Source organism: Odontesthes bonariensis, chromosome 13 (genome assembly GCF_027942865.1).
Source record: "Odontesthes bonariensis isolate fOdoBon6 chromosome 13, fOdoBon6.hap1, whole genome shotgun sequence".
In the NCBI taxonomy this organism is placed as follows: Eukaryota; Metazoa; Chordata; class Actinopteri; order Atheriniformes; family Atherinopsidae; genus Odontesthes; species Odontesthes bonariensis.
In genome coordinates, this window is record NC_134518.1 from 10,833,024 (window position 1) to 10,856,870 (window position 23,847).

Sequence of the window (23,847 nt, forward strand, 5' to 3'; positions counted from 1 at the left end):
CCTGTAACGAGCACCTGCGCCGGTGGGAGCGAACCCATCGCCAGGAAGGAGGTTGTAAATAATTTAGCTCGGTAACGAAGCTCACGAGATTCTTTTTTTCATAATCTACAGTATATTTGACGTAACTAAAGTTTCTTGTTTTATGATTTGTCTTTGTTAAATGGGCGCCACGGATGTCTTTAAGTGCCATAGGAGAGCTTTTTTTCTTCTATGTGCTGAAAATGTTTCAAGCTTTGGATTCTTCTTGGCCTGGTTCTGCCTTTGCTTATGGGGGGGTGGGTCAGGTTCAGTTGAGTGCTATTTGTCTCTGTTGGAGCAGCGACGGGATGGTTCTCAGCCAGTGTCCACGCATACAGTTCGAAAGTGCTTTGTTTGCAGGCTTAAAAGCTGACCAGCTGAACAACTTGAAAACATGATTACATAAGTACGAACACGCACAACAACACTAAAGGGGCTAAGATGAGAGTTGAAGAAGTGATTTGAAAGGATTTGCCAGCCCTGCCCCCCCCCCCAGTTTTCACACCATAAATAAAGGCTGGTCTCTGCCGCTTGGAGCCTGGTTTCTGAGTGTGCCGGAGGATCTCAGGCTGTGCTCCAGAGGCTCGTACAGGGGTATTGAATGACAGACACTCAGGTCTCCCATCAGTACATATAGATCGAGGCTTCGTATTTCCCTCTCAGCGATACACCAGATGCTTTCATGACTTCCATAATAGGATGAGTCTTCCCTGTCAGTAAAATGGAAGCCGGCATTTTTTTTTAAATTTTAGATTCCATGATGAAATCAGCAGAAACTGTCTCTGATAAATATCGTATTTCTGCCTGATGCACTCTTCGTTTTGTGACAGGAAGATTAGCAAGCGGATCCGGGTATTAGTTTTTTTTCTTCAATCTTAGATCAACACTGATCAATCGCACCAAAGGGAATTTTTTTTTAAAATTGTTTTTATTAATAATTCTTCATATTAAAAACTTATCTTTTTCACTGACCTCTGTGTTGTGGCACAGATCTTAATCATGCAGGTTGACATGTTTAAACTTTAAGGTTGAATAACACCATTGAGAGATGATTCTTTTTTTTCAAAGGACAATGACACAAACGTATATCCCTCCCCAGGCTCTCACCACTGGCACTATCCCAGGCTTCATTGATGTGGTAATGAACCTAAATTCCCCCGCACTGCTGGAGGACAACCTCATTTGGCAGGCCAAAGAAGCGGGGAAGCGGATCGTCTTCTATGGAGACGACACCTGGGTGCGCCTTTTCCCAAAGCACTTCATGGAGTACGACGGCACCACCTCGTTCTTCGTGTCGGACTACACCGAGGTGAGCCGAGCTAAACGGTGTGAGTGATGTGTTTTTCTGCTCACATGAGTGAAGGATTAAAGCACCAGCGGTGGCTTACGTGATGCAGGAATTAAAAAAAAAAAAAAAAAGATGAAAAAGAAGTTGTTTTCTGTTCGTCACGGTGATGATGTTTAAGCTTGCGGCTTGAAGTGAATCACACGCAACACAGCTGTCATGTTGGGAAGATTTTTGATGCTCCAGAAAGTTTCTATGAGATTGAGATTTAAAAAAAAAAAAAAAAAAAAAAGAAGTCAAGTAACACCTGTGTGATTATGAAATAGTCTCAGTTTGATAAATGAAGCACAAACATTTGTCCCGCGTCATGCTAATGTGTGATTCAAAGCAGCTGAAAACCAGGGAGGCAAAGGGCCGAGATGAGAACTGCTCATCAGTGTGATGCGGCCGAGGCCTTCACCTGCAGCGTCAGGATTTGGAGGAAATTGAACTGTTCCTGATTATCTTTTTTTTTTTTTTTTTTAACAGGTTGACAACAACGTAACCCGTCACTTGGATAGCACCCTAAAGAGAGACGACTGGGACATTTTGATCCTCCACTACCTGGGCCTGGACCACATCGGCCATATCAGTGGACCTCACAGTTCGCTCATCCAACCCAAGCTGCTGGAGATGGACGACATCATGAAGAGAATCCACGGCGCTCTCGTTACAAAGGTAATTTCTTTTCTTTTAATCTCCGTTTACGATGCAGTGCAGATGTCCTAAGCCGACCCTCATATCTTTATATTTTGCTTCCAGGGAGCAAGGCTGTCTTCTTTATCTTTTAAAGTGGTCTTGAGCAATAGTTCTCCTGGCTTTCCGAAAGCCTGTTAAAGTTTTTCTGTGGACACTGTGACAGATTTTTTTTTTTTCCCCTCTCATTTTCAGTCCAGTCCTTGTTCCTGATCCTTTTCGAATGAATGTGTTTTTCTGCTTGTAAGTTCTCTAAGCAGCTTACCTATGAGTCCTTTGAGCATAAAAGGGCACCTAACTCAAAGGATAAACAAGTGTTGTTTCTCCACATAACAGACACCTTAGTGAAGAACAAAGTTTTAATTAAATTTTTAGACACTTTTAAAGTTGCATCAATGAAAAATGCCAAAGAGAATACAAATTTGACCTTCAGTCACTGAAGCCTCATCAGAAATGGTCCCCTGCAGTACCCGATGCTGGCAAACCCACAGAGACGAATGGCCCAACTCTGCGCACACCTCTGGCTCTCTGGCTTCGTTGTTTGGGTCATCGTTGAGCACCAGCCTCCTTTCTGCTCTCAGTTAGCAGACGGGGGACGCATGGTGGCTGACTTGCAAACAAAATGGAGCAGTTAGCTGCAGAGGAGCACCAAGGAGAATGAGTGAGAGGAAAGAGTGGGACTGTTGATATGAATTAGGTCACTTTAGATGCTACTCAGTTCCTTTATGTCAGCTGCCTGGTAACACGGTAGCTGTCACAGTAGAGCTGCTCGTAGTTGTGAAGCTCAACCTAATTGCAACCCTGAAATGACTGAGTCATTTCTTCAACTAAACATTCTGCAGGTCTAATTTCTCAGTTGTAAGCTTCTGCTGCTGAAATGACAGTAAAGCAAATATGTTTCATGTTTTTGGGAGTATTTGGACATGAGCTGAGCAATGCTCATATCTTGCAATACTTGAAGAGAGGACTTAACATATAGTAATGAAATACAAGCATGTTGTCAAAAACTGACCCAAAAACAAAAAGCATGTGATGTAAAAGAAAAAAAAACACGGTTTCTGTTGTTGGTGACTTTCACCTGTGGTTGACCTACCATACGTCATATAAAATGAACTCATTTACTCTGAAATGAGTCTGTTTTGAGTCGATATCTCCCGATTAAAAGCATTTAACTCAGCGTTGCCATTTCAATTTTAAAGTGTCATTTTAGAACTTTAAAGGGGTTTGAGAATTATTAAAATGGTCCCTCGTAACACATGAAAGGCAGGGATATGTGCAAATATGAAAAAAAAAAAAAAAATCAAATGGTTGCTATATTAATGAGATGATTTACTGTCGGCTGCATTTCTGACGCTATCAGCTGCAGCGATGCCACAGATGTAATAAAGCGACTGCTCCTCTGTTATCTTTAATTTCGTCTTTTCGTGTGTGCATGTCCTGCGCTATGCCTTTCTTCTTCTTTTTTTTCTACGTGATCTGACAGCTGTGCATGCATGTTGCCTTTGCAGTGTGTGAGCTGCTAATTGGTATTGTCTCACTGTCATTCTGCTGGGTAGCTTGTTCTTAGATTGTCAAGACTTGTCGACACGAGACCGTTATGCCCCCCTTCTTTCCTTCCCTTTTCTGTATCATTTAAGGCAGAGAGTGCACACCTTCTTGCAATCTCTCCCTCTTTGTAAAAGATACGATAGAACCTCTTTTGGATACGTTCACGCAACATTTCACCACATCCCAGAAATGTACGATTCGGTCTCATTTAACCCTGCTTCTCCGTGCTCTGGGCAGCCTTGTGTGCTGTCGCAGCAACATGTGCTCCCAGTCAGCTCTTTGACTGGAACCTTTCTAGAAAACCTTGCCTGAGTTACATTATTGAAACCGTACCTGTTCTCATCTACACCAGCAGCATGACCTAAATATAGCTACACCCCATTGAGGTCCCGTGGGTACATCTTATCAGTTTGTGCTTTTAACAATTTGGGAGTTGATCTCAGCATATCAGGGTGTTTCGCTCTCTGCGCGGCACACGACTTTCCGTCATATGCTGCTGCATCTCGGAGCGCTCAAAGGAATGCTGGCTCCAGCTGCAGCAGAGAAAGGGAGCGCAGCATTCAAATGACGGCCTTAAGAACTCCATTTGTCATGTGACGCGAGTCGCCCATTTCAGAGAAAAAGTTGTACCCATAGAGGAGACGGCAGCAGCACGTTCCATTAAAAACAAGATTGAAAAGCCTGACGTCCTGGTCATGAGGACCTCAGTCAGACCTGCCTGTTAATGGAGTGCACGTGGCCCCAATCTTCTTTGCTTGATATTTTAGATTTTAAGGTTGGTTTCCGATATGCCACTTTGCGTGCGAAACGTCTTAAATCCAAACTGCAGAAATGAAAGGTAATCCAAGTCCCGAGAGAGAAACCAAACCGAGATTCTTCTTCTTCTTTTAAATGAACTGCGCTCACACAGAATGATCAGATGCTGGCAGATTTCTTCGACCACATGTCATTGTTAAAGAGAACAGATTGTATCATATCATATTATTATGAAATATCTGTAACATGCTTGGCTAAATCCTCAGTTTTAAAGTACCACGGCAAAAGGAGTCATAGCAATATTTTCTTACAGTTTAAGAGCGCAGTTTTCTCATGACTTTTACTTTCAATTGTAACTATTGATTTTAGTTTTCTGAACGGTGCAACCAAACCATTTCCATTTGATAAAAAGATAGCAGAGCATTTAGACCGAAGCACATTTCTGAATAGATTTGAACCCATTTAGGCCTAAAACGCCTGGAACAGAATGCCTGTAAAACCTATGGGCGATTTCAGAAAGATCCCCTAAAACCTGAAGTTTTTCTGGAAATTCAGCAATTGTGTCAACGCCTACTAAATGATTGATTTCTCAGGCTACGTGCCCACGACAACGCTCTGAAGCATAAACGCAGATGTCCGTTTTTTTCCTCCACAATTTATCTGCGTTCTCACGAGCGTCTTGGGGTGGATATCTGTCTACCCATGGGAACAGGGAAAACGTATAAAACTGTTCCTACGGCGACGAGAGGTTGGATCGTTTTCAAGATCTCCACTCTGGAGGGCATTTGCGTTTTCTCCGTTTTGAACTCCCAAAAACACCGTCGCCGTGTGCAAGATAGGCACATCTGTCGAAATGTTCTGCGTTTATCTGTCGTTACCGTTGTCGTGGGCACGTAGCCTCAGCCTCTGTAGCAGATAGAAACAAAATTCAAAAAGTATTTGAGAGCTTACACCTGTGGCTTTCTTTGGAAGTTGAGTTTATTTACATACACCTTCACGAAAATAGAAAATGTAAAAAGTAAAGTGCAGGAACAGCACTATTTTCAATAAAAAAACAGTAATAAAATAAAAAGTAAAGTGCAGGAACAGTGCTATTTTCAATAAAAAAAAACAGTAATAAAATAAAAAGTAAAGTGCAGGAACAGCGCTATTTTCACATTGTTTTTTTTATTTATTTTTTTTAGTATTTTTGTGCCTTTTAATGATAGGACAGTTGGAGAGAGACAGGAAGCAGGGAGCAGAGAGAGAGGAAAGACATGCAGCAAAGGGCCGCTCGGTGCGGGACTCGAACCGGGGCCAGCTGCAGCGAGGACTGTAGCCTCTGTACATGGGGCGGCTGCTTAACCCACTACACCACCGACCGCCCCACAGCGCTATTTTCAATTAGAAAACTAAATGATTGATTTCTTAGCCTCTGTAGCAGATAGAAACAAAATTCAAAAAGTATTTGAGAGCTTACACCTGTGGCTTTCTTTGGAAATTGAGTTTATTTGCATACACCTTCACGAAAATAGAAAATGTAAAAAGTAAAGTGCAGGAACAGCACTACTTTCCATAAAAAAAACAGTAATAAAATAAAATAAAAAGTAAAGTGCAGGAACAGCGCTATTTTCAATTAGAAAACAGTAATAAAATTTAATTTAATTTTATATTTAAATTATTTATTTATCTATTTATTTTATCGCCAGTAACCTCTTCGTACTGGCAGCACAAGGAGTCCCATGCCCATACACATTCCAATAAACGTTTTCATCTCCGGCACAGTTACGTGTGACCACCTTGCCATCTTTGCTCGAGCTGGAGTCTGAAGTACCTGGTCACTGTATCTATTCGTCTCGGAAACGAGATGCGCCCAAAGCTCCTCAGTAAAAATATGATTAAATGCCTGCAACAGTGTGACATCTGCAGGTAAACCGAGTTTCACCCCGGTGTGCGGTTGAAATCTCTCCGTCGATTACGGTGATAATTGTTAGTCTTCCACTCACATTCAAACCCTTCAAAATCATCCTCGTCGTTATCGTCATCTTCAAACATATGTGCTAGCCATAAATCTCGATCAATTGGGTCAGTACGTTCATCAGCATCATCAAAGCCAAGAAACTCCTCACAATCGCTACCGTCTGAAAAAGACGTGTACGCTTTCCCGGCCTTAATGGTAGAATAACGCAACAGCGCCCCCGGCTTTAAAAGGTAGAAATGCGGCAATGCTTTCCCGGCCTAAATGGGTTAATCAGCAACAAACACCCCTTGTTTTCTATTGTTTTGATGGAAGCCACATCTTTTACCATATAAAAGGTATCTGCTTCAGTTGTTTCTTTTCACCGCTTGCTTGGCTTCTCACGTGGGAGTCCCCTTTACCAAATGCCTGTATTAAAGTGGTTAGTTTCAGTCTAAAGACTTTACCTGTGGCTTCTGCTGGCTCTGTGTTAGGGTTAGGGTTAACCCTCTGGTGTGGCTGCTCTCTTTGCTCTCCTGTTTAGGGTACTGTCTCTTTAAGTGGTTGAAAAGGTTTGTCGTGTTGCCATCCAACTTTGCAAATAACTGTCGTTTGTACATTGATGGAGTTCTTCTTAGGGACCAACTCCTCCGTTCTGTTTTCCCTTTCCGTCATAGCTTCCTGCTAAACTCTGAATCAAACAGGGTGCGGGAGAAAGGGAGTGACGAATCCACGCCAGTGCCCGTGGTTCACTATGACTGGTTGATCGCTGTTTCTCTTGGGCAGGCATTAAGCCGACTAGCAAGTAGTGTGATTTTTGGCTTAAGAAAAAATAACAGATTTGCATGTGCAAGAGCATAGAACAGCAATGGATCGAATGTGCCCTATACCACAATCTCTCTGCTTTGGCAAATCGTCAACATGTTGTAATCATTCACCTTCCAATATTGTAGATCTGTAATATCTATACACTGCTGAAACTACCCTGTTCTGACCAGCTGGTTCTAAGGTGCTGTAGTGATCAGTGGGTTTGCCTCATTTGGGTAGGTCCTCAGAGAGTGTAGGTTGGATAGACTTTGTCCCCTTTAAGGTCGCTTTGGTCAAGCTTGCATTCGGGAAATCTCTACGGCTGGCAGAGGTTGGACATGACAACAATTCATCTTTTGTTACCGATAGGGTGGTAGGATGGGGAGGGGGATTAACAGGTGGATTTGGACGGTGTCTGCAGTTGTAGATCTACATTCCAACCCTTTCCTATGGTCATGAGCTGTGGGTAGTAACGGAATAGCTGAAATGAGCTTCCTCCGAAGGGTGACCGGCTTCGCCCTGCTCTGCATCAAAAGAAGCCGGTTGAAGTGGTACGGGCTGGTCAGGAAACCTGACGGATGTGAGGGGGAGGTCTGGAGATCTCTCCTCAGACTATGGTTAGTGACAGAAAATGGATAAATGAATCCATTTCTTTTAGCAGTTTGAACTTTGAGATGTCAAACCTCTTACCTACACAAGTGGCCATAACTTTATGTTTAAACAATGCAGCCGTTACTAGATCAACTATTCAGGTGAGTTTGTTCTTTAAGCTTTTCACCAGTCCGCTAACTTCTGGAGCACCTTTTGGTTGGAATCACTGAGCGTGAAATGGAAGTCACGGGCTTCCATGTACCTCAGCACAGTTTGCTTGGTTCGTCTCCATGCTTTCTTCCCCAGGAAAAAGGAGGAAACTCTGACTCATCGGAAGCAGAAAAGAGGCCCGGTGGTGTTCGGCACTGGTCTGAATGTGTTCATTGGCTCCCTTGAGTCCAGTGCCATTTATAACATACAAGAGGCAAATCTGGGACAGAAGATGGTCTTTTGTTCTTTTTGTGCTGAGTAGGAATCATAATGGGTCATCTAAGCACTACGGCACAGTCTAACTCCCAACTGCAGTCTTTGCATTTATGGTCCTTCTTTTTTAAAGAACTTGTGATCAATATTTCTAAAGCTCCAGTGAGAAAATAAAGATATGTGCTGACATAAGCACTTTCTAAGCCTTCTTCCTTTAAATGAAGCTCGTGTCTTATCTGACTTTGCTTCGGAACAAAACAGCAGAATTTATCTCTGCCGTTCAGCAGTCACTGCTTTCCTCTTTCTTTCAGGCTGCTTAAAAGAATAAATTTTTCCATCTTCAACAATAGATGAAGTGTATGCCCTCTGATTCTCGCATGTTTCTGTGATACTAGTCTTTCGAGAGTACCCTATTTTGGCTTTTCTTTTGTTAACAGTCGTGTTGTGGGTCAGCCCGCTCTGCTGTGGCTCATAAGGCATCCCTGTCGAATTCGTAGTCAACAGCAGGTTCTAGTGGCTTCAGTTGAAAGTGAATCACTTAAGCAGGAAACCGAGTTTGATCAAAGTCTGTCATCCTCAACAAACTATTCTCCCCTTGTGTTTGTTTTCTGCCTTTACTGTTTATTTTATGAAAGTCTGGAGATAAATGGAACTGCATCCCCGGAGCATTTGTCATGACTTTCTTTTTTTCGGGAATGTCATGCCTCACTTTTGCGCTGCTGTTGAATGTCGCCAGCGTAACATTACCCCAGCTGCCTTCATTTTAGGGCTCCTGTCTGGTTTGCAGACTGGATGTATAGTTGCTTCCGAGCTTGAACAGCTCCCATTTGATTTTTCTTCATCGGCGCATGCAGTGGCGGCTCATTAACCTTGGCGTTTGCTTCTCTCAGGAGGCTGAGGGATCCTTGCCCTACCTGCTGGTGCTTTGCGGAGACCACGGCATGTCGGAGACCGGCAGCCACGGAGGCTCCTCTGAGCCAGAAATCAACACTCCTCTGGTCCTCATAAGTCCGGCCTTCAAAAGGAAAGGTAAACTACGTGGTGTTTCTTAGAAGCAGCAGACTCATCTTTAACTTGAATGGTCTTTCTTTTTTTAATTTTTTATTTTGAATGTGGTTTATTTCTATCGATAATTAAATGAAACTTTGGAAGGAAGCGCTTTCTTTCTTTCTTTCTTCTTTTTCTTTTTTTTTTGATCACACATACGGTCACATCAGTTTCAGCGTTAGGTTTAGTGTCATGTGTGCAAATACATGCTCCCAAGCAGAAGTGATGAATGAGCTTGGGTGAAAGTGTGAGTGTGATAATTGCTTCTTTATCAGTGAAGCCTATTTTGGAGGTCCTCCTCGCACGGTTATATTTTAAGATTTATTTATACTTGCATCATTCATGCTAATTAAACACTTACAGTTCGGTGAAGCTGTTGCTGCACGGTTCCCGCTTCAGCTCTCTGCCGCCGGCAGCGCTAAAAAACTTGAATGACTCGCTCACCTCAAGGATTTTGTTATTGATAATAGGTTTTATCGATCACAGTAGACCCACACAGAAGCACATGAATGCCAAATGACGTGTTACCTCCAAGGATAAGCGAAACCCCGGGCTATCTGAATGAGCCGCTCACCTTCACATATTTTACAAAGCCCACACCGTTTCTGTTCATTAATTTATTTTTTTTCAGCATCAACACTCTTGAAGCTGTATTCTTCTCATTTCTACAACTCTACTGCTATCGGGGACATAAGATTTAAGTTTAGTCTCTTTATTAGTTATTTCCCTGCTTTCCCCCTTGAGACATCGTGTGGCAGCCATTTTTCATCTTAGATAATGATAACCTGACGTCCTCCTGTCCACCGATGAAGGCTGCACGTGTACATCAGTGAGTGCTGGTGTTCTGTCGCTAGATAAGACCTTTTCATACCCTTTCTCATCGCATCTTTGGGTTGAACGCAGCTGTAATATCCAAAAATCTCATGCAAAAATGAAATATCCTGTATGAATATCTGAGAATCTGAATATTTAAACGAAATACTGGCATTTACAGCTTCAGTGTCATAACCAAAACAGAGGGTGTAAACCTTCATGTTGGTATTTAATAACTAGAAAGAAAAACTGAATTTCTACCGAGGGTCTAAGTGAAGAAGTCGACCTACAAGCATTAATTTGGCAGCGGGTCTTCATGATGAGTTTATTTCAAAACATGTGCTTCTGGTTTTGTCTAAAGGTCTGAAGGCTGCGATGTTTTGAATTGGTGATGTTGAATCCTTTTTTTTCCTTTTGGATACTCAGTTGCTGTGATAAGATATTTTATTTTAAAAAATTGCTACCTTTTTCACACAACCGGAGGTGCTTCCAAAATAGGTGCAGCTATCCAAATTTTCCTTTGTAGTTATCACATGTTTATGTGGGGGTTCACACCTGGTGTTCTGGTTATGTGATGCTTACGGAGCTGATGGGTTCAGACAGAGATGCACTGGTGTGGAAACATGTTTTATATTGCTTGTTGATCGCTGGATTGTCGTGTGACAGACTTAGCTTTTCACGACTCGTGCCAACCTTTCCTGTAGACGTGTTTACGTTGATTTTCTATTGTGTTTAGTCTGTTAGGAGCTGAGCGCCTTCTGCACAGTCGTCTGTGTATCTGACACTGATATCAGTGGTGTGATGGCATAGGAAGCGCTGTACGAGAGCTCGTCTTGATGGATGAATGAGAAGCACATATTAAAGTGCTTTGGGGAGCCCGGATGAGGTTAAAGGTGCTCTGTAAGTGCGTACTTACGGGTAGCTACGGGTCGCTCGACATCCAGGAGTGTTCTCGGTCCGAAATCATTTTTCACCTCAAGGTGATCCTCGCAGTCAGAGTTTTCACAGAGCTTATTGGACATGGTTCACTTCTCATGTTTAGGCCTTTTTAAATTTTGATTTCCTAAAACTGACACACGATCCAGCTATCAAAAATATATACAGTGTGTTATGTCTGTTTTTTGAGTTGAAAATCTTTAGAAACCGAGCGAGGGCTCCGTCAGTTTTCTCCAGTTTGGCCATGATAGAGGTATATACCCACTTCTGTAACATCCCTTCACTTAAGAACAACTTAAAAGACCTCGGTAAACACCCCTTGTGCCTCGCGGTGTTCTTCCAGGAGCAAAACTTAATTTAATTTTGAATCCACTAAATGTGAAGACGAGGAAACTTTATCGAACCTCTTCATTCTCTAAGGCAGAAACTTTCTGATAGCGACACCTTATCCACAAACAAGTGCACATGGAAATGTGCTCTGCTTAATGTGTCATTTAATGCAATCAGTGTGGTCATTAGTGGAACTGGCTATTTTTGGGAAATGAGGGGTCATTAGTAGAGAGCGTATCTGGCTGTTGTTTTCATTAGCTGCACCGGATCAGGATTCACTGCAGGCTGAGTACCTGGCTTCACTTTCTTAATCTCATTGCATCATTGAGAAAACCACATATTAGCAGAGCATTTAATTGACATTGCTTGGGAGGATCCTTAGAGGCAAAGCCACTTTAATCAGACCGTGTGGGGAACAGGAGTGTGTGGAGTTATTGTTTATCTCAACAACTACTTTTCTCCTTTTTTTTACGCTTTCCACTAAGAGATGTGGTTTGGTCATTTTTGCCCCTCACTGTTCAGAAGATGGAGGCTCACAGTTTGACACTTTTCAAGTTCTTTTTCTCGGCCCACCTCAGAGAGCCAGGCCTGTGAAGACTTGACGCCTGCCTTGCACACGATGCACATTGATAATGGACTCTCGGTCAGTTATTTCCTCGGGTCTCTCTCAAATGTCTGTGACATACTTCAAAATACCTCAAAGAGACGGTCCACCAGCTCCCTTTTTAACCATAAACGGGCTATATTCACTCTATTCTATTTATTAGATCATTTGAACGAGTTGTTTCTACAGCAAGTAGATTTACCTTAAAGGGATAGTTCGCCTCTTTTGACATGAAGCTGTATGACATCCCATATTAGCAATATCATTTATGAACATTGACTTACCCCCCGCTGCGTCCTGTGAGCCGAGTTCCAGGCGAGTTTTGGCGCTGACGAAGGTAGTCCGGCTAGTTGGCTGGGGCTAAACAAATAAAGCGTCTTGCTTCTCAAAACAATATGCGTTCAAAAGAGTAATACATTTGCATCACAAAATCGTTGTGCATGAAAAAGTCAGACCTCACATCGCTTGGCACTATTTTTGATATCCCTTGATATAGCGCCAAGGCATAAATAGCGCCAAGCGATGTGAGGTCTGACTTGTGAGGTCTGTCGTTCCCATAAACAATGCACATCAGTCTCTGTCAGTCAGTCCAGCAGCTGACATTTATTTCAACTGAGACAAAAAGAGGCATTTTTTTAAAGTTTACAGTTACAAAATTAATTGAAATGTCCACACAGCACAAATGTGGGCTAGTTTTAACATAACTTAATGTGATGAATTGATGAAGTTTATCTGGACATGGATCTGACGTAATATAATCGATAAAGCTTCCCTTGGCATAGCAAATGTGTTTAGCATAAACGGTATTCAGATTACAATTCTGCTGCCATAATGCTGGACAGGACAAGGGTAAAAAATAAATTTAAAAAAATATATATATATATATATATAATCGATTCAGTGGAGAAAAATCGATTTTTAAAATCATCCCATAAAAAAATCGCGGTATGTACATGAATCGATTTTTTTTCGCCCACCCCTACTAAAACCTCTCAGTAACTTGGGCACGCATGTCTGTGATTCATTGGACAAAATTTCAGGTGACATTTGTGAGAAAGAGAGTAATGAACTGAGGCAACATGCACCATTTATATGCGGCATAATATTTAAACCCCGTCATGACAAATGTTGACTTAACTGGGACACAATTTGTCAAAAGGAATAGAAATGGTGGCAGCTTTTCAATGAAAACAACTGTAATCTTGGTATTTTTCATGTAAAATTAGCCCCGGAATGGATGCGGCATTTTCACCAGCTGCGTTTGTCTCATCTGTGCATCGGCGCGCAGTGTTTATAACACAGGGCGCAAGTAGCTCTGCAGTGTACACAGCACAAAGTAGATTTAACTCCAAACAGGTTTGGTTGGATGGAACTGAACAGGAATTCAGTCGGTGGCAAATAGAACATATCCTCTAACTGTTTGTAGTAGGATTAGTATTTACTAGATAGTCCTATTTATTAGAAAATATTTTAATTTGCTTTGGTAATTAATGCATCTGCAGCAGCTAAAGGCCCAACTTCAGTATTTTCAGACACGTAGCACCAGGTAGCAGATTTAAGCCGGCCTGAAATCCTCTGGTGGCAGATTTATGGCAGCTGAAGGCTTAATTCAGGAGAGTCTTTGTCCTGCTGCAAATCCGTCTCCTTTTAATATAAAACGGATAATTCCCCCCCCTCCGTCTTATCTCATTGTGTTCAATATCCAAATTAGCACTTATCTCTGGGGTTCGTCCCAGTCTTTAATCTTTGGCTGTCTCACTTCCAGTCACGTGTGAGCTGTGTTGTTCATTTGAGGAGTATTTTTTCTGTTTTTTTTTTTTCTTTCTTTCTTTCTTTCTTTCTTCTTTTTTTTTTTTTGACACCAGTGTTAATTCATTACTGCAACCCGAAAACTTCACTCAAACACAAACGTTGTACGAGAAGACGCCCGCTCTCTGTTTCCTTGGAAGCTCTCCGCAGGAAGTCGAGTGTCAGCGCAGACGTGCTTGACAGGCAGACGCGCTTTGAAAAATGAAAAAAAAAAAAAACTCAAATCCCTGGATAATGATATTCATTTTTTTTATTTTGTTGTTGCGGTTGTTCGACATGTTGTGACAACCCACCTCACTGTTATTAACGGGGGATTAATGATTCCGGATGATGTGTGGAACTTTTCCTGATTGGGATCCAGGCATCTGTGTTAGATTTTCTGAGCGAGCGTTGCCCTGATTCCAGCCAACAAACAAAGACGTCACAAACGCACTTTGACTGTTTTAGACATTCCTCAGAGCTACCGTGTGCGCGTGGGACCGCAGATTGACTGTGCCGAGGGCTAAAAAGGAAGCGATGAGAAGTCACGGCTCCTGTGATGAGAGCAAAACGCACAATTAAATTCATTTTACGCCGTCTCTGACTTCCAGGTAATTGGTAGTTTTCCTGTTAGTGTTTCTGTTAGGTGTATGACTTCAGGAGAATGGCCTCGTCTCCCAAATTTAACTTGACGAGGCTTGTGAAATGCTTTGAGACAAGCTCTTATTGTTTAAACGGAGAAGTCCTCCACCTCTGACAGAAGGAAATTTTAGCGATTTCCCAACACCTATCATGAAAAGGTTTTATTTCTCCCTGAATTATCTGTTGATGTAATGGATTGTGACTTGTGTTTTTCTGAGAGTAAATATCCATTTTTGTGCCCCAGTATCACAGATTGATTGTCATACAATTGCGATTCAACGTTTGACTCGTTTTTGGAACGTTTCTCCGCACTCTGTGCCTGACACTGCAGCTTTTTATGGAAAAATCCACTGTTTCCTTGAAGCGTATCAGTGGAAAATAATCACCGCTGAACGCCGTGATCGACAAAACAACACACCAAAGCAAATCTACCACAAAAATATTCCAAGTGACTATATTGGTCGTTATCTTATCATCCCCACATTGAGTTTCACTCTCTTCCTTCTGTGTCTGTGCCCTGTCACGTTAGCGGGAAAGGAGCAGCCTGGCGTGGTGGAGCAGGTCGACCTGACTCCGACTCTGGCCCTGGGACTGGGCCTGCCTATATCTCAGAACAGCGTCGGTCGTGTCATCGCGGCCGTCTTGGAGGAAACCTCACTCCGAGACCAGCTGCGCTTCCTGCATCTCAATGGCCACCAGCTCAGCTGCCTGCTCAAAGACAGCATGCCTGACTACGAGAAAGGTGAGTGAGAAACTCGCTGTGCTGGGGCTCCCAACTGAAAGCCGCGGACCTTGCCTGACAGCTACTCTCATCATTATGCTGTTATGTTTCGACACTTCTAATAGACTTCGGGGGATACTTTTTTTTTTTTTTTTTTTTTTTTTTCAGTCACACAGCAGTGAGGCTTTGGCACATAATTCAAGGTGTAGTTCACTGCGAAATACAGTGCAGTACTTTTTCTCTGTCTGTCAAAACTCTTCCTGAAGTCTGTAGAGCTGTCAGACTTGCAGGGGAGTTGGTTACCATTTTTTTTTTTTTTTTTTACACCTCAGCCTTAACTCAAACATTGAAGTTGACAGAGAGATCCATTCTGTAATTTGCAAAATGAGCCCTGCCACCCGATACTCATATTCATACTCATTCATGACTGTAACTAAAAGCAGAGTAAATATTAGAATTTCATCTCTCGGATGGACAGAAGTGAGACTCTAAGTGAATGCATGAATACTAATGCAAGTCTGAGTGTGAACACACATGTTGTTAAACTAAAATACCAGTATGCTACTGCAGACGAGCTAATTATCTCTGTATCCCGCTCACATTTTGGTGCGGATAAGGAAATGTTAGAGACGAGGGGTGGCAGCGATTGTTTTTTTTTTTATTGTTTTATTGTATAAATTATGTCATTAATCATAAATGCATACAATAATAAGGTAGAAGAGAAGAGATGTGTGGTGAAACTGCCTCGTTGGACCACCACACACTCTCAGAAATAGGGGTACAGTACGAGTCCTTTTTTGTCCCCGAGGTACAATCTATACTTAATGTACCCCCTAGGGTTAATTATTGGACCTAAAGGTACATATATGTACCTTTTTTGAGGGTCCAAAAGGTACATGTATGTACTCAAGTGGTAAAATGTACATATATGTACCTTTTTTGAGGGTCCAAAAGGTACATGTATGTACTCAACAGTGGCGGCTGCTGACTTTTAAAAAAGCCCATATTACACGTTCAGGGTTGTAGTTGCTCGTGCCATCCCAAAGCAGAAGATAGCAAAGTTAAAAAGAATTAGTTATCACATAGCTGTGTCTAGTATGACAAGTATGCCCAGCAAATACACAGAAAGAAGGTATAGACTTTGAAAATTCACACAGCAAGGCCAAAATCAAGTATGATTGAATCTAAGGCCTGTAAATGGCTGGATCTGTGGCTGGATCAGAATCTGTGGAGCATTTTTCCCTGTCATAATGAATACTTAGAGTTTGATGGAGCATAGCTGCCATTGTGACAAAACTACTAGCTAACACGACAAACAAATGCACAACAGGAATATGATTGACAAAACTTCTAAACAACAAGGATGTGTTTCTTATGTACAGTGTAATATTTACAAAAGTGTATGTGTGTGAGGATGGAAATGGTAACGATGGGAAATGAGTGAAACTCCGACAGCACTTTCACAGACAACCAGTCTCTTTCGTATCCGCTTTGGGACTGAAGTTCCAGCGTGCTTCTCCCCGCTTAAAAATTCGGCTGCCACAAGATCTCTCATGATCTCTCACTGACTCCAATCATCACGACACAGCCCCTCATATTGACACACATACGTCTAATCTACCCCCAGAGACGCCGAGCAGCCTCGGAAGTGATGAGTTTTTGTCGATTTAGCCAATGATGACCTAGAATTGTAGAAAAAAACTTGACTCTCCCGCCCCCTCCTCGAAGCCGGGCAGCCCTCGGCTCAGAAGCCTGGCTGTTAGTGGCGGCTTCATAACATGATTTCCTCAGTGAACGGCGGCGATTTCAGAACAAATCACTTCATTAAGCTACAGGACAACATGTTGTAGTTATGAAAGTAAATGCAGTATTGGGCATATCTTGTGTTTTGTGAATAACTGTTTTATCGTCAATTTAACATTGAAGATGTAGCAATTTCGCCAGAGAATGGGAGAGGCTGTCCGGCTTCCTGTGTTGTCTCTGAATAGCCGCGGCTGGTACTCAAGTGGTAAACGGTACATATATGTACCTTTTTTCTACATGCTGGGGTACAATAGACAGTCTGTGTTAGGCTACTTCAGTAATTGCCACCAGAGGTACAAGATTGGTCTCTGTAAGGTACAAATCACAAGGGTACAAAACTATACCTTCTGAGGGTACTGCCCCAGTGACAAGCCATTGTACCCCTAAAGGTACAATTCTTTACTTTATTTTCTGAGAGTGCAGGAAGCATCTTACTGTTAATGAGAGGGAGTTACAGGTCTGTTTACCCATGAGTCACAAAACCTATAAAACAAGCAGAGTCTTCGCTTGCTGCCCAAGTCAAAGAGAGTCACCTGCCCGGCTTTTCTCACTCTGTCAGAAGTGCTGATAATTCGCGCAGCGGCGAGTCGTAGCCAATGGCGGCTTGTTTTAACGTTAAACTCTGATTTTCCAACGGCGCCACAGGCCCGGAGCTCGGTGTCCGACAGAAGAGCAGCTCCGGCCACTAATGGTGCTAACGAGCAGCAGGACTCTTAAAGCGGGAGTAATGAAGTGTGTCAGCGGCAGTTTAGCGACGGTAATAAATAGTGACAGGTTTCCTGCGGTGATAAAGTTGTTGCGTTTGTAGACGTCGGTTCCAGCTGAGCAGTACTTGGGTTGACTACAGCGAGCAAGTCGCTTGACCATGTATCAGATGGTGCGACTGTGACTTTGTGTAAAATCTATACGACTCTAGGCTGTGCAGAGACGGGTGATTTATTGCACACTGTCGCAGGTTATTTACCGTGGAGGAGTGCAGCTCGTTTGCTGTGTTTAATAGTTTGGATTTTTAAAGGCCAGTCATTGCGTCGCCATTTTAAATTAGGTTTTTTTTCCCTTCCCTTTTGATTTATTATTCAAATCAGCTGTTAATCATCTGTCCTTCAGACTCCGAATATAACTGAGCTGAATTTGCAGTGAACATGAAGGGTTTCTGGCTCGAGAGAGGTTCGCCATGTTTCATCCATTTAAATGTTTCATCGATTCTTGATTGTTAATTCGTGAAGGAACTGATTTCAGGTATGCGACTTTAGTGCTGACAGACGATGCAGATCTGATGTGACTAAGAAACGGTTTGCTCAAAGTACAAGTCAAGTGCATCAAAGCCGCTTCTCTGCACGTTTAACCCGAAGCAGTCTGATTAAAAACGAGGGTGCAATCGTCTCACAAGTTCAAAAGATTCAGCTAAGACTCAGTGCCACGGAAATCCTCAGCAGAAATTGTCGTAAAAAACATTTATGCTGCATTACAGAAAGAAGAACCACTCAACAATACTTATTCAAATAATAATGTCCCAGATAATCCCAGAGATGTCTCCGAATACAGTATGTTTGTAGTTTTTTTTTCTTTTTTTTTTTAAAACCCCCACATGCAGTGTGCCGACTGAAACAAGGGCCGTTTTTGTTGAGAGGGAAGACGCACTCGGCTCCCGGAGGAACTGAGTGTCTTATCTAACCTTTTCTGAGCCGATTCCTTTCAGCATAAATTTCCTTTAAAGTGTGAAAACTCCTCCCGGAAGACTTCAAGTTTGTCATCTGCTCTTGAACATTAATGCTTTTCACCCTTTGGGCAAATGCATGCACATATCTTCCCACAGTGTCGCTCCCCGGCTTGATGTCTCGGGGTCACACAGTTTGTCAGAGTTATCCATCTTTGAGCCTCCCCCACCAGCCCTAACTGTCTCCTCCTCCTCTGGTCTCTGGTGCCGTCCTTCACTTAATCAAACGTTAAGCACACTAGTGGCAACCCCTGCAGATGTTCGATTGGTCAGAAGTAATTTGCCTCAGTTTAAAAAAAAAAGAAAAAAGAAAAAGAGAGCTAAGCAAAGCAGTTTCATATTTGGTTACCTAAAACCAACATCAATTCCTTATTGTACATTCAAAAGACTACCAAAGTAGTTAATAAATGGTGCCACAGTTTCTTTCCCAGCTGAAAATCAAGAGCTCGTGCCTCTAAAGTGAGAAATGCCGACACTGGTTTTATAGGTAACTAGTCTGGAAGATTAAGGGTGGATGAGATAATTGGAATGAAGGAGCACAAAAATCATTGAAATGCAGCATTTACCCACCTACACGTTGCCAGTTTTGTGCAGATTCCCTTTTAAAATGGGTCTTTAAAAGCATGTTTGCAGCCACGCCAGCGGAATGGCACAGAGGACTGAAATGGACAAAGCAACCATTGAAGGACCCTAAACTTCCTCGGTGGTGCATTTATCGTGCACGTCTGTTGTTGACGCGTAAAGGCAAATGCACAGCGCGCAGAAGAAGACGGATCTGTAGGACCCACCCACCTGTTCAGCAAAGGAGCAAATGTTGAATGTTCAGAACTTGACACGAAATACTTTGTGTCACATAAAAAATGAAAAAAACTCAGTGCTCCGGCAGCACATTTTCCTCTCTATTTTGGTCCCTGGTTTCCATAGCGATGGTGTGAAATGGAAATTATTTCAGCACAGCTGCATTTACGTGTGTTGATTTTCTTTTTAGTGTAACCACTCAGGTAATCAAGGAGCCGTTACGCTGTAGAATCTAATATTTGCCGCTGCCGGGGAGTTTCTCCTCGGATATTTTAAGTGACACGTCTGTTGGACTCCTGTTGGGGTCAAATGGTATCCAATTCTGTTTCACCAGCAAGATGGAAAGTATTTCAACCAAAGATCAAGTTTTTGTGGAATTTCAGCGTTCAGCCGCCCACAGTTTGAGTTTGACATCGTTTTCTGATCTCGTCACGTTGCGTTATCTCTCCCGCGGTCACTTTTCTTCGTCTCAACATGAGAATAACCTGAAACTCGCTAAAGTAGAATTTCTAGTGCAGCTCTGGTGAGACGAGGTTTGAATAAGCTCGTTCTGGCTTTATATTTCTCTGCAGCATCCTCAGTCTGTTTATTTCAGTCTTCATATTGTGTTTTTCTTGTGCCTCTAACCTCAGGCATCTTAAAGAGCCATCAACCAATCCCTCTCCTTCTAAGACAGATGGAACATGGCCAGGGTCGTCGATAATGTGTGATTCATGCTTGTGTCTTAAGGCTCCAGTATTACTCCCAACCCCTCCGTCTGACGAAGCCTTAGTCACTTTTCCATGCTTATGCTGCCGAGATGGGGTTTATACTGCAAATGTTTGTTTTAAGGAGTGCGCCTGTGTCACTGAGGTGTGCACGTTGCTCTGACCTTCATCTGGCTTCCAAAGCCTTACAGTTAAACACATCATTTCATCTGGTTTCAGTAAATATGTGAATGACTCATGGCACGTCTCAGCACCAAGACAAATTGTAGACAGGACTCAATGGTCTTTACCTTGGGTGCAGTTTATTTTCAATTTAAGGAACATTACTGACACAAGAGCACAGGAAAAGAAACTAGCGACATTTAGCAGATTTTTTTATTTTTTATTTATTTATTTTTTTTTAATCATATTTCAGAAAAATGGATGAAATCATGAACTCTGATTCTTACATATTCAGGTTGGTTAAAATTTGCCGGTATTTCTTTCTTTTTACAATAGGGATGCAAATGATTAATCGATTTTAGATTAATTGTCGATCAAGAGGTTGCTCGAACAAAATTTATTAATCACGATTAATCGTAAAAAAAAAAAATCAAAAAAATCACGATTAATCGCTAGAGGGCGCTACTGTCTGTAGTAACTTGAACAGAGCGTGAGAACGAGAGGTGAACAGTGATCCCTCGCGAGATGTGTTCAGTGAAGGGACCAGGGTTGAAGACAAAATGAAGCGGGCGAAAAGAAGTGCTGTGTGGGACCATTTCAACATTATTAATGCAGGCAAAGAAGTCAAATGTTCGCTGTGTCATGCGGTATTGAAATACAACAGTTCAACTAGCTCACTCAGTTATCATTTGAACACCGTGCATGGAGCTGTCCTGCATGGCACCCGTGCACCTGGTCAACCTACAATCAAAGCTACACTGGGAAGGCAAGCGTGTGATGAGAGAAGGGCGGAGGGCATTACAGAGAGCATATGCAGCATGATCGAGAGAGATTTGATGCCAATCAACACAGTTGACGGTGCAGGATTTCAGGATCTCATTGCGATCCTAGAGCCAGGCTACAATATCCCTTCCCTTAATTTATTTCTTTTTTTAAAAACATTTTTTATTAAAGAATGTATTTTGTTATACCATAAAAAAACATGTCTGCTTTCTTTTCCTAATGCATAATTACTTGAGGAATATGTAATATAATATAATACAATATAATTATCATAATATAATATATACTTTTTGAATTCAGTGTTTTAACTAGCTGATATTTTTAAAGGCCCTATTGAAACACTGAAATTCAGGTGAAAAACGCCGCTTATCAATTAATCGTAAGTCGATCGATAAGATCAGTCAACAAATGATTAATGAATTAATCGATAATTTGCATCCCTATTTTACAATGATGCGTCTGCAACATGCAGAAGCTTTTCTGGGGGTGCTCCACGTTTTCCTTCTCTTTCTTTGAGCTTATTTTTATTTATTTTTTAATAACTGGCTAATGGTTAACCAAGGAAAAGAAAATCCTATTTGCATGTGATTCCAACTACAGGCATCCGTGATTTAGCACCCAACCTTGGTTACACTCTTTGTTGATATGTCACAATGCTGTGGCCAAATTCTACAAATGCCTTTTTTTAGGTAAAGGGTCCTTTATAACATGGGAAGCAACATGGGAAGCAAAAAACTTTTGGTGGACAAATGAAACCAAAATAGATATTTTTGGAAATGTTTTTATTTAGATATACTGATCTATTTGCCTAATCCCAACTTTGAAACATGGTGGTGGTAGTATCATGGTTTGGGTCTGTGAGACTGTATCCGGGCCTGGACAGCTGTCCACCATTGACTGAAGAAAAATGCTCAAAGATTAGCGGAAGCTCTTTTGCCACTCGAATGTGTGACGGTGGCTCATTTTCCTCCAAAAGTGGCCAATTTCACAATTTGTTTTCTGTTTGAGTTCAACTTTTAGTATAAAACAAGATGATTTTTCAGGTCCTATTTATTTAATGCAGAAATCCAGGCAGTTTTACAGGGCTCACACACCTGTAAGCACTCCATTAGCTGATCTGGCCTGAAAAAACAAACCATTTAAGAGTTCTTTTTCACTGTCTAACCACAATGCATAAAACTTGGTTTACTGTTTCCCTTCAACCCAGCGGCAGGCTTTGAGCAGTTTCGTGTGGCAGAAAAGGCTCACGGGAGTTGGATGAAGCTCTACTTGGAAGGAAACACCTCCGAGGTGCTGACCAACATGGGCAAAAAGGTCCTGAAGCAGTATCTGGAGGCCCTAGCTGCCATGAGCTCCGCTCTCAGCAAGCAGCTCGGCAAGTACGACATGTACTCGATGATCGCGGGCATGGTCTTCGTGTTTCAGGTGAGCACTGAGGAGTTTCCTGGATTTGTTTTAGTGGGAAGGCCGTGTTTATGGTATTTACAAGCATGCAAGAAACGACAAAAAAAAAAAGAAACTAAGCTCGCAAAGTAGCACGTTGACGCTTAAATAATCAAAGTGGTTAAAGCCTTTTGTTTCTCTTCCTCCCTCCTGGCCTTTCAGCTCCTGTTGGTCTTACTGCTGGCTTTGCCCGAAGCCCTCAGCGGTTCAGCGTCAGTGGACCTCCCGGTCCTCTCATCCCTGCTCTCGCTGCCTTTCTACCTCTTGTGCCTGCTTCTGGCCTCAGTGCACGTCTCGGTGTGCACGTCAACAGAGAGCTCCTGTTACTTCTGCAGTCTCTCCTGGGGTCTCGTGTTTGTTGCCATTGCCTTCTCTTCGGCAATGTTTTGTATTCTGATCAATATAGCAGCACGGAGGCTCCCCATCGGACCAAAGATTCACGGAAAGGTAAGTAAGACCTAATTATATCTAACCCCAGACATCCGTTTGCTTGCTTTCAGATGTGGACATCTAGATATGATGAGGTGAATGTACGGTGCAGCCATTTTGCCTTTCATGTAGCAACAGAAAAATGGAGGAAAAGAAACATTGCTAGTGCATTGAGCTTCTTTCGATGAACTGAAAGCTCACAGCCTTTTTGTAGGCAGATTTTTAACAGTTATATTTAAAACATTTAATTGCTGTGAGCAGAGCAGCACTATAAGGCATCTCCATTTGCTTTCATGGAAACCTCCTTCATCTACTGTGGCTCTGGGTTCCTTTTATGCCTTTAATGGATAGGACAGTTAAGATAGACAGGAAGCAGGGGGGGGGGGGGGAGGGGGAATAACATGCAGCCAAGGGCCGTCCGATACGGGACTTGAACCGGGGCCAGCTGCAGCGAGGACTGTAGCCTCTTGTACACGGGGAGCCTGCTCAACCCACTACACCACAGACCACCCCATGTTCATCCACTTTTTGATTCAGCTAAGTTACCAAAGCCTTTACTAATGTGCTGTGTTTTAAATCGCTTGAGCGCTTCGGTGCTGTGAGAAAAGGGACAAAAAGTTCAGTAAGTTTTCCAGGATCTGTGACAAATGGTAAATCACTGAATGCTTCTCAGTCAATATGAGGACGTGAGCAACATTTATAATCATCAAACACTCTGTATAGTCAGGCTGTATGGCTACCTTGTTGGGTTTTTAATCAATGAATGTGATGAACCACCTTTATTGTTGCTTAATTATTCAACATCATTGCACAGGAATACGATAAAGTAATAATAAGTATAGAGTACTTTACACCAGGGGCGGATTGTCCGTTTGCACAGATGAAGTAGTGCCTCATAAAGAATGTACATGAGCAAACCGCAACGTATCCTGTCAGCTGTGCCTGATACAGTCACGGCTGCTGTGTGTTGTGTGAACACACAGACTGAAGCTGTACAAGTGATGGCCAAAGTTAAAATAACACGA

At 42.3% G+C, this 23,847-nt stretch overlaps 1 protein-coding gene across 2 annotated transcripts in view; it reads left to right on the top strand.

The window, feature by feature from the left end:
- pigg (phosphatidylinositol glycan anchor biosynthesis class G (EMM blood group)) overlaps positions 1 to 23,847 on the top strand; it is a 75,613-nt gene that overhangs the window by 7,443 nt on the left and 44,323 nt on the right. The window contains exons 3-8 of one of the 2 annotated variants that reach the window (XM_075480937.1): positions 1,118 to 1,327; positions 1,832 to 2,020; positions 8,990 to 9,128; positions 14,789 to 15,001; positions 22,158 to 22,375; positions 22,556 to 22,840. In XM_075480937.1, the coding sequence (XP_075337052.1) occupies positions 1,118 to 1,327; positions 1,832 to 2,020; positions 8,990 to 9,128; positions 14,789 to 15,001; positions 22,158 to 22,375; positions 22,556 to 22,840 (1,254 nt within the window). Of the gene's footprint in view, positions 1 to 1,117; positions 1,328 to 1,831; positions 2,021 to 8,989; positions 9,129 to 14,788; positions 15,002 to 20,446; positions 20,463 to 22,157; positions 22,376 to 22,555; positions 22,841 to 23,847 lie in introns of those variants that run through there. The other variant, XM_075480936.1, reaches the window with a different exon arrangement.